General features: G+C 56.1%; 1 protein-coding gene across 1 annotated transcript; it reads left to right on the forward strand.

Annotated features, from left to right (window-relative positions):
- Positions 1-7,686: 7,686 nt before the first annotated feature.
- On the forward strand, positions 7,687-8,057 carry BXZ73DRAFT_108297 (uncharacterized protein; the record flags this gene model as incomplete). Its single annotated transcript, XM_048017120.1, has 2 exons — positions 7,687-7,754; positions 7,808-8,057. 2 exons carry the CDS (start codon positions 7,687-7,689, stop codon positions 8,055-8,057), a joined length of 318 nt encoding a protein of 105 aa, XP_047871214.1.
- Between the last annotated feature and the right edge of the window lie 3,274 nt (positions 8,058-11,331).

Here is an 11,331-nt window from a genome sequence, read left to right on the forward strand (position 1 = left end):
AGGGAGAGCGGGTGCAGCCGGTCCAACGACCTCGATGTCACGGAGAGAGCTGGAGTTATTGCCAACAGCCGAACGTAAGTGGTTGATGGAAGAGACACTTAGAAGGGTGCCTGGCACAGTGTCGTCTTCTCCATCCTCCTCTTCTGCCATGAGATGAAGCGACCGAAGGTTTGAGAATTCAGCTAGCAGAGGGCTGTCCGTAGCCTTCCACCTGTCCAAGATAACAGTTAGATATTGTCAGAGGTCTCATCCATAACATAACACATACGGTACATAGAGATACTGCAAATTTTTGACCGGCACACTGGCAGAGAGGAGCCAATATATCTGTCACCTGAGGGCATGGTCCAAACCACGTGAAGGAACGCAGTCCAGGGCCAAGGGCACGGACACCCTGGTGAAGAGCCTCTGCGAGCAATTAGACTTACATCACAGCCATTTGTCTCGAAAGTGGGCACGTACCCATTTCCAACGCCAAAGATTCCCTCGGTGCAGAGGCGAAAGCCTCCACAGTGAGGTCTTTGACCACTGTCGCGAATGATGGAGTGGTGGCAATATACTCCAGCAGTTCCCGGCATTTTCACTCATGCCCAGGCCTGTGTTGCATTGATCTTCGCAATCTTCCACTTCTTCTTTGACCGACCCAAAGGTGATGTGTATGTGCCGAAAGAGATGAGCAAGAGCCACACCATGGAATTGGGTTGACACTTGAAGGCAAGTCCGTTTGTCGGCGCGGGGAAGCAGATCCACGATGGCATTGTGCATTTCGGTGGGTAATTTGAGCATCATTTTCTAGTGAGCTGTCTGTCAGGCTGGACGGGGGATGATGCAGGGTTGTCAAGGTGGCAAGACGGCGATGTCTTCACCATCGATAGGCGCTGGTACTGTGGGAAATTTGATAACAGAGTGCGCCGTGTCCGGGGGAATTCCCTGCCGGGAACGACCGTTTTTCTCGCTCGCGTCACGCGATACGGCTAGATCATCTGGCGGCTTCCAGCGCCACACTGACATGGCTCCGCGAAGTTGGCAGTACCCCTTGGTTCCGTTCACACCCCTCCTGCACAACGCGTCGACCTCGGCACTGCGCGCGTCCTCCATTCCCATCTCTTTTTCATTCGTCTTCTGTCAGGGCCAAATAAAGGTGGGTACTTCAGTGCCTCTTTAAAGGTGAGTTCTCCAGCACCTCTTTTTGTCGTGTGTGTATTCGGAGGCAGGCAGCGTCCTTCACACCCATGATAGGCAAGTGGGTTGACGTGGACCCAGAGTGTGTCTCGACCTGTGTGAACCCCCGCTCCGCGTGGCATCACACTGCGATGCATCATTCATTACACCCTAATGGACTGCGGGCGCCCGCCGCCGCCCCGTATCACGCCCTGTTGCTATCCATGCGTCCCGCGCTGTGTACTCGCTGCCTTGCCACCCCGTCTTGTTTCCGCTGTCCACCTCCGCTGGCCGCACTCACTGTCCCCTCCTCCTGTGATGTGTGTTTCAACTCCGCCTGCTACACTGAGGACGTCTGGTTGCACACCCTCGGGTCTGAGAACATAGGCTACAGCACCACGCCTACACGCTCTCGCCCTGGTTGACTGCATAGTTTGACATGACCCCTCTTGCAGGAGGTTCCTTCTTCTGCTACCGCCACCATCAGAAAAGTGCCCACGCCTCTCTGTTACCTGGAGTGGGCAGTAGACGTGTAGAACACTATCTCTAGCTTAACTATTTACTCTTTCTTGTCTGCAAGCACTATACCTGACGACATGCCCTTCCGGCCAAGAATAAGGGGTCCCCGCCGACGACCCGGACCACGTCCGGCGCCTTCCGCCCGCAGAAGACTTACACGCTAGATGATATCGAAAACCTGTCAGAAGCGCATACACTAGAGGCCCTGAAGGGCTTAATACCCAGCGTGGAAGCGGCGCATGGAGCTCTCACGAAGTACCAAATCAACTGGGACGACGACACCCCGCCATCTCAAGAGCAAGTCACCCGAGCCCTGGCCGCAATCACACTCATGCCGCCAAAGACCACAGCAGAGTGTGCCAAGCTGATCGCGGCCCTGTTTTAATTCTCGCCCGCTGAGAAGGTGAGCACCATTTTCACGAATCACAAATTGCAGAAAGTCGGGAAGAAGGTGGAGGAGATACACACCTCGGCAGTGGAGGCGTACAAGGCTGCATCGTCCTCGCTAGAGACCACACTGTAGATGGTAGAGGAGAAGCTTGGACAGAGTGGAGAGCTTGGTAGAGCTGGAACACAGGAGGAGTTTGCACCGGCCCTGGAGGCCCTGACGAATCCGTCGTTTGCACTGGGCATTAAGCAGGCCGCCGCGCAGGCGACATTAGGCCCTGCCCCACCGCTGGAACTCCGTCGGTCGATAGACAAGGCTGCGCGCTGTGAGAAAGAGATCTGTGTGGACAGGGTCTCGTGCAAGGACAAGTCGGGGAAGCGGGTCACGGAGCAGGTGCTAGTGGAGAAGGCGAAGTTGACCGCGAAGGCGGCGGTGGAATAGGTTGGTGCCCTGGACCCCCCTCCAGGCTCCAAGCACCCCCACATAACTGCACGAGGGAGGGGTAGCTTTTGAGCTCGAAAGTGCAGAGCAGGCTCTGTGGATTGGAGAGAATGCCGTTCAGGCCGCCGCATTCGCGCGGAACCTGTCCGCAGGGGCGACGATCACCCCCCATCCATTTAAACTTGTCGCACAGTATGCTCCCATCCCCTGGACACGCAGGAGAGTGTGGCGTTGTCTCGCATTGAAAAGGAGAACGGGATCGAAGCGGGGACACTACTCAGTGTCAGGTGGATCAAGGCGATAGAGAGACGTCACCCCGAGCAGCAGACCGCGCATTTGCGAGTCGTGGCCGCACGGTCGGCGAAAGCTGCTAATGCAATCATCCGAAAAGGGCTAACCCTCAACAGCAAGCGTGTAGACATCCGAAAGGACTCCACAGACCCCATCCGCTGCGCCAAGCAGTGCCAGCAGTACTCCCCCTTCCATCTCCCCCAGACATGTCCGGCACACAAAGACACCTGCGCCACCTGCTCAAAGACCCACCGCACAGCCGAATGCCCCATATCGATCCGCAACACCGACTCCCACTGTTGTACTACCTGCAAGGAGGCTAAGAACGGTGCAGAAGACGGCCACGCGGCTTAGAGCAAGACCTGCCCTGTCTACCTTGATCAGGTCCGGCTTAAATCACTGCAGGCCGTGGACTCGCAATACCGCTACTACGTCACCACGGACCCGGAGACATGGGAGAAGATCTCCAACTTTGCTCTACCGATACCAAACCCAGTCGGCAGGTCCCTCCCAGACCTACATAGCTGCCAGCACGGAGCGGGGACGCGCGTCGCGCGTCGGGCATGGGCGCTACAGCTGCGTGCAGAAAGCTTGTCCAGGCGCTGAAAAACGCGACGCGCGTCGAAAATTAAATCGAAATTGGTCGGAAAATCGCCAGCGGTGATGAGCACGTTTCTTCTCCCTCTCTCCCTCGCTGGCTCGCCCCGATGGCCCTGAAAACTTGAAAATCGCGTCGCGCACGCACTCAGGTACGAGCGGACGCTTTTCCGCGTTCTCAACGACTGAGTTGACGCATCGCGCGGCAGGTTGGGGTGGGGCGGTCATGGTCGACGATCTCGCCTCTGTTAATCACCTCGAAGTGCGTCAAGCCCTGCCGGGATATGTGTAGGGCGTGGAAGAGGCCTTTACAGGTGAGAATCAACTGGTTTCAACCCCTTCTGCATTGCTCTGGAGACGTCATTTACCCCCGGCGACTGTCACTTTCTTCCGAATCCCCGATGAGTCCGAGCGCGAGCGCACTGTGAATGTATTACTATATCTACCATTCCTTGGGTCCCAGACCTTGGATATGCATGTGCTGTGTGAGCCTTTTGATTCAAAAGTCGCACCCTTGCTCGTAGGGCTGGAGAAGTGTTCGATTGATGGGGTGAAAGGAAGGTATGCATACGTCTACAAGTTACAACTATCATACAGTTCCTTGTGCCTATACGTAGTTCTAATGCGAACGATGCAACTCGCATAAGAGATAGACGAGCAGCTCACCGAGACCGGCATCCTCTCATTGCGTGAACTGAGTACTCGCCCGCTGCTGCACCTCCACGGCACCAGCAGTGTTCATCCTCCAAGGTTTTGACAGATGCAGAGACTGGATGGATCACAGAGAGGTGAATCCGTGTCTTGCTCATGTAGCGTGGCCATTTGAAGCACGTCGAGGTGATTAACGGAGGCGAGATCGTCGACCATGACCGCCCCACCCCAACCTGCCGCGCAATGCGTCAACTCAGTCGTTGAGAACGCGGAAAAGCGTCCGCTCGTACCTGAGTGCGCGCGCGACGCGATTTTCAAGTTTTCAGGGCCATCGGGGGGAGCCAGCGAGGGAGAGAGGAAGAAGAAACGTGCTCATCACCGCTGGCGATTTTCCGACCAATTTCGATTTAATTTTCGACGTGCGTCGCGTTTTTCAGCGCCTGGACAAGCTTTCTGCACGCAGCTGTACGATAATCCCCCACTGCTCACACATCAGCACGCATAAATGGATCATACGGAAAACTGTCATTGCTTCATGGTCTAAATACTGCGACAACCTTGCGTTGTGCGACAAATACAATCGCGGGCTGGGTGCGGTGGGTAACGAGACAGGGGCATTGCAACATGTCGGTGCGGATCCAACGGCGTGTGACTCAGCGAGTCGGGCATAGTGATCACTGCGTTGCTTGCGGGGTGCGTGTGCGGTGTGTGCCGGGCGTATACCGGTGGTGCAAAAATGCTCAGTGGGAGCGTCGCGCGGGTACCATACTGCGCGTGGAGGTTTGGGACAGGTCGTCATGCGAGGACACGTGCGGGACGTACGTCGCGCAGTCAGGGATGATCACGCGCGGGGTGAGCGGGGTGTAGGCTGAAGCACTGACGGCGATCGGCTTGAGGAGTAGGAGGAGGAGGAGGAGGAGGAGGAGGAGGCGGGTGAAAGTTATGAGGGGGAAGCAGCCGTCGCACTCACCACAGACGCTGCACATGAGCGCATGGACAATTTAATGTTCAGCAGCTGTCGTGGAGCGTTAGAAACCCGCACCCACCCAGGGGCCAGGCGCGCCCGCGAGTCGATGACCACATCGCACTCAATCTTTGCGCCCAGCATCTGGTAGTAGAGAGGAGTCACCGTCCGAACGGGGTCGATGGGTCGGATGTGTTCGACGCGGGGGACATTGACATCGATATGGAAGGCTCCGGGGTATAGGAGATGCTCGGCGCGCCGTACAAGCTACGCGAGGAGCCCGCGCAGCGGGGTGGGGTGCCAGCGTGGATGGTAACGGGAGGAAATATGGGTTTTGGCAGCGAAGCGGAAGGTGGTTGCTGCGTCTTTTTGGTGAACGCAGACGCGACGATGTAGGGAGTGGTGGGGTGCATTGGTGATGACGCTGGAGATGGGAGAACGTACGTATTACGGCCCGCGTGCGTAAGCAATGAAGGCGACAAGGGGACTCACGGTCACTGTTGGTGCAAGCTCGAGCCAGAGGGCCAGATAGCGGACTGTAGCCGCTTCTTGAGCAACAAGGGATAGCAAACAGTACTTGAAGGGACCAGAGATGGCAGTCATGGGGGGGCGGAGGGGGCCTGAGACGAAGCTAGATGGTGCTTGTGGCAGCCGAAGTGCGCAATACTTAGCGTGTGCCAGAGGCTTGATGGAGAGGAATAGTGGTATGCTGGGGACAAGATGAGGCAGGGAGCGTGGAGGAAGCGAGAAGACGACCTGAACTTGATCAATTATTGTATCTCGAAAAAGAGGGTGCTGCATAGGGTAGACTGGACGGAAGTTCGGACTCGCGCGCGACTCGCGAAATGAACACTGAATGTGGGCAAGACGCGATCACGGGATATGGTCGCCATATGTACTACAGCTGCGTGCAGAAAGCTTGTCCAGGCGCTGAAAAACGCGACGCGCGTCGCGAGAAATGGGAAATTAAATCGAAATGGTCGAAAAATCGCCAACGGTGACGCGAGCGCGTTTCTTCTCCCCTCCTCCCTCGTTAGATCCCCCCGACGTCCATAGAATGTTGAAGAGCGCATCAGGCGCGTGTTTGGGTATGGTATGACGCTTTTCCGCGTCCTCGACGGCCAAGCTGACGTGTTTCGGGCAGACTGTGGTCTGGTGGTGGTACACGACCCGTCTGCCACCTTGCCCCCCCTCGAAACGTGTCTGACGATGTATAGGAAGCTGAATATATTCTTATGGCTGAGTTCTTGGGCGGTTTGACGTCTCCTGCGCCACACCGAAGACGTCATGTACTCCCCGTGACCGGAGCCTACTTCCAGAATCGTGGGCGCAACCACATGGTCCCTGATTCCAGACGGCCTCTCAAGTTTCGCATAAGTAACAGGTGCCTATTGAACAGTTGGTGTCGCTCGGAGGGCTGGGTGAACACTCGAATGGCAAGGCGAAACTGGAAGGCATATACATCCTACAAGTACTGTACATCCCCCTCTATCTATGGGTTTATGAGAGCCCTCCAGCTCGTTACCACCCAACCAACTGTTCCGCGTAATGAGGACTTGAAGCATCCTCGTGACAATGAAGCTGGGAGCACGAAGCGAGGACGGCAGTGTCTGTGAGAGCGCGAGCTGCACCGTGAACTACCACGGACTCTCCCAATGTAGCCACAAAAATCCGGGCATACAAACGTCTTACGCCATAGATCACAGCGACAGTATAACTATGCTGTGACGACAGGGGGGACGCATGATATCAATGGGGCACTCACCGAAGGCGGCATCCTCTCTTGAGCACACGTACCCACCCGCTCCTGCACCTCCGCCAACGCCTTCTCGACAGTCGCCATAGATGTGACAAGTTCCTTGCATCGCAGACGCATGCTTCATGGGCACGATTTCAGCCTCGGGGTGGCTCACGGGGCGCCAAGGTGGCAGACGGGGATAAGATCGTCGTGTACCACCAGGCCCCGGGCAACTCCCGCAAATGTCTGTCCGGCCGACCCCCGAAAATCGGCCTCGGCTAGGTTAACTCTCGGGCCAGAGCTAGGTTACAACGGACAGACCTCTGGAAGCGCACAATTGGCGCCCATCACGTGATGGGCAGGCCGCGCGTCGTCGCCCAAACAGCGAGCTACTCAAGTACTCAACTTTCCTTCTTTCCACAACATGCGAAGAGGGTAAGAGAACTTCTGAACGTGTAATTACGTGAATTTTAAGGCCCCATTCCCCTGGACAATCCAACCCATGTCTGCGCTTACCATCAGGCTGCTCCCGGTTAACGGGGCGAAGTTGGGATGAGCTCTGCGGCCTAGCTACCCACTGTTCGTCCACTATGAGTGCTATCCCTCGTCCTCGTCGTGCGCATCAGGGAGGGACATCGTGCTTTTACTCCTGGGTCCGCAGCGTGCCTCCTCCCCAAAGTTCTCGCCCAGATCTCTCAGCTCTGGCTGGGTTCCGAGTGAGTTTCTCATCTTCAATCATAGTCTCTTTCAGCGCTCACGCTCGGACGTTGTGGGACCCGGGCGTGCACATTTTTGCGCTCGCGATGTACTCGTACGTGCTCTACGCGAGGCCTAGGAAGATCCCGCCGTTCTCGGCCGTGGCCCACGCCCTTTCTCTGCGAGCACCACTCCGTCCCCCTTGTCCAGCCCCTCCCGCTTTGGAAGCCGAGCGACGCGATGAAAGAGGGCGAGCTGGACGTGTACTGCCCCAGATCCTTCCTGGATGTGTACGCCGTACGCCACTGGTGAGTACCATCACTGCTATGACCACGACCAAGACTCATCTAAAGATGGGCAGCCCCGGCGAAGAGCAAGGCATCGGAGCGGCTCTCATCCACTGTGTGCGCAGGCAGGTCCAGTATGGACTCGACATGGATGTCAACGAGCCCATCAACGCCGTCTCGAACGTGGACGATGAAGAGCACGAGCCGGACAACGCGCCCGCGGCGAGCTCAATGGATGCGGACGCGGACATCGAGCGGACGTACTCGAGGATCTTCCTCACCGACGGGGTAGTGTACCTTCCTCCGTCCGCTCTCCGTCGTTGACACTCGCTCCTCCCCGCTCACACAAACGGACAGCCTAGCTCCGCCGCGCATATGCGCTCATTGGCCGCGTCTGTCCCAGGGGTGTGGCCTTGTCTTGCTTGTCCGCATTGAGGTCCCGCTAGCGGGCTGCGGCGGTGCCCCCACACCATCACCTTCCGCGGGTATGTCGTCTGTTGCCGGTGGGAGCATGCTTGCTGGCGGCATGCACCTGGTGCGGGGCGGGGGCGCGCCTCGGGTCCGAGCGCAGATTGCTGATGGGCTGGGGAGCGGTGGGCGGGTCACGTTCGTGCGCCGTCGAATCCGCGATGTGACAGTGTGTGTAAGTACTGTGTATAATCACACAATATATACATGACTATTGATTACACGTATTCTGAGCTTACGGGTTGTCGTGGGTCCCTGAGGGTTCAAACGTTGACTCTGCGGGTGCACGGGTCACGGGTCATCTGAGTATGACCCACACCCTTACCTGTGGCAGCACGGGTGGCCCCCAGTGGTTGAACAAGACAGTGCTTAATCCATAACGGTGGGAATACCGCTAGGTCTATGTTTGAGCACGTGCACGGCCACTGTTATGTTCTCTGAGATCGCCGCCAAGCGCCCGCCGAGCAGCCCATTGTCGCCCTTGAATAGGTTACTGGCGGACAGACGTCATGGGCGCTTATCCACATCGGGGGTGTTCGCTAGGTTAAAACGGACAGACCCTCCTGCCTAATATGGGTCTATTTCTAGGTTTCCCACGGACAGACATCTGGGGGAGTTGCCCGGGGCCTGTACCACCACCAGACCACAGTCTGCCGCGAAACACGTCAGCTTGGCCGTTGAGGACGCGGAAAAGCGTCATACCATACCCAAACACGCGCCTGATGCGCTCTTCAACATTCTATGGACGTCGGGGGGATCTAACGAGGGAAAGGGGGAGAAGAAACGCGCTCGCGTCACCGTTGGCGATTTTTCGACCATTTCGATTTAATTTCCCATTTCTCGCGACGTGCGTCGCGGTTTTCAGCGCCTGGACAAGCTTTCTGCACGCAGCTGTACTGGTCGGGATCCAGTCGAAAGTACCATTACTGGCTAACTACATTAGTGTTGCGACGGCTCGGCTTCGGGCGGCCCGGGCGAGCCAAAAATGGAGTCATGGCTCCAAAAATTGGCTCTGATGACCTAAGCCACGTCCGAGCCGCCACGAGCCGCCACGAGCCGCCGTCTTCAGTTGGCGCCCAGGACGACACAAAGATTTGTGCTTTGTGAAGCAACAGAGCCAAAGGCGGGTGGAAGAATCACTTTTTATGTACTACCATGGTGTATAGGAAGTTTTGAGATTGTTGAAAGGATGATTGGACGAGGTCGACCAAACACCCAAATTTCATGCGAAATCTCAGATCTGTGTGCAGGCTGCAGTCGTCATCGATCCCCATTGCCCAGGTCCCGGTCGGGCGCCCAAGCGCTAAGCGCTCATCAAAGCCTCAACAGCCCATCACATGATCACTCATTGGCTGCTAATGAATCTAATAATAGGCGATAGTGGCAAACCCAACACTGTTATCAACTCCAGAAGGCCATCCGTTAGTCATCACTATTAGGCTCACCATCCCATTTGCGCGTGTTCCAAGTCGCTGCCCATTAACTTGTGGCTGCGTAGTACTTCTGTCTGGTTCGCTTTCTCAGGCAGAACCAGACGGAACCAAATCGCGGAATTACTGATAGTAAATGAAAGCCCTTTTGTCATGGGCTCTGGGCGCGGCGAGAATGAATAATGCAGAATGTAAAGTAATAGACTGAAGTAGTTTCTGCATCTTGTTGTCTTACGCACACAGATCCTTTCCTCGTTTTCGTTCTTTCGCTTCGCATGCGACCGTCACACCTGTCTCCGGACTTTCCGACGTCCAGAAAACCGATAATACACCGGCTGTACAATTTGTGGCGATGGTTCTGCGCTCAGACCTTCAGACCTCAGGCCACAATTGTCAGTGTTATATATGATGTCATGGGCTTGGCTACGCTCCATTCTATTACTTTACATTCCGCATTACTCATTCTCGCCGCGCCCATGACAGCGTCCTTATTGGAGCTCCACATCTCCTATCTACAGTAGTACTTAGTCTCCGCATTCGCATTGTCTTATGCTAGCGAGCAACACAGCTCTTTCCCCCGTTTCGCCCTTCCGCTCCGCGCGCGACCGTCACATATGACTTCAATCATCCTCCTTCACGTCACGGTAAAAACGGCGCCACCAACTCGGCAACGACGTGGCGTCCTTTTCCCAAGCTCCGTCTGTACCTATGACAAGGTGCCCGAGGGCAGCGCGGTCGTGGAAGACCAGTCTTTCTTCACGACCCGGTCCTCTTCTCGCCGCGGAATACAGACCTCTCCGAGTAATATATTTCGCTAGAAAATGCCACATCCCACATAAACGCTCCCGTTTGCCCTTCTATCGCCCCCTAATATCTGAATACACGAATCTCGCTGTTCCACCTGCTCAACTCGCAACCCAAAGCCCCCAGCTCGTGCTCATCCGGGCAATGTTAATGAGCGCCCCTCCCGGATTGACCTTAGTCGCTGACTAGGACATAGTCCGCCACTCTCCCCACTCTTCGCAGTATGCGCCTCGCCGCTCAAGTACACCCCCTTCTGCTTCATTCCACTACTACTGTTGCATCGTCTGATTGTCTCAACTTCCCCCTCTGATTCCAGTATCATTACCATCCGGCTCGCAACGCATCCCACACTCGCATCCCACACTTCCCGAGCGACTTGCCTCTGCTCCTGTTTCCTTGCACGCCTCCGCCTTTTCTGCAACCCCTTCTCTATCCAACGGCGAACACCCTATCCACTCCATCTGCGATAATGAAACCTCACTGCTTTCGTTATCAATCCAGGATGTCCAAAAGTAAAACATGCTGCAAGCTCGTCGGTGAGTACTCATCTGATTTCCAGTTCATGCCGCGGGCCAGCTGCTCGCGAGCAACTCCGTGCCATTCCCCGCCGACGCACCCTCTCGCGAGGCTCACGCGGGCAAGGGTGCACTGGCGCATTGATCGCCCTCTGATGTCACACATGTCTGCTGCTGTTGCGGGAAATATGTAGAACAGATGTTCATGACGACCATTTTTCCATAGAAATGCCTTCCGACGTTTGGCAAACCGACGATATTCCGGCTGTGTGCCTTGTTACTAATGGAGTTGGTCTCTTGGTGCAGCCTGATCTCAAGCCCGCGTCTGTGTTCGCCACAATCGTCAGCTTCTCTCACTGATATCGCTCCACTCCCTCTTCA

This window comes from Epithele typhae (assembly GCF_022376455.1).
Source record: "Epithele typhae strain CBS 203.58 chromosome Unknown BXZ73scaffold_153, whole genome shotgun sequence".
Lineage (NCBI taxonomy): Eukaryota > Fungi > Basidiomycota > Agaricomycetes > Polyporales > Epitheliaceae > Epithele > Epithele typhae.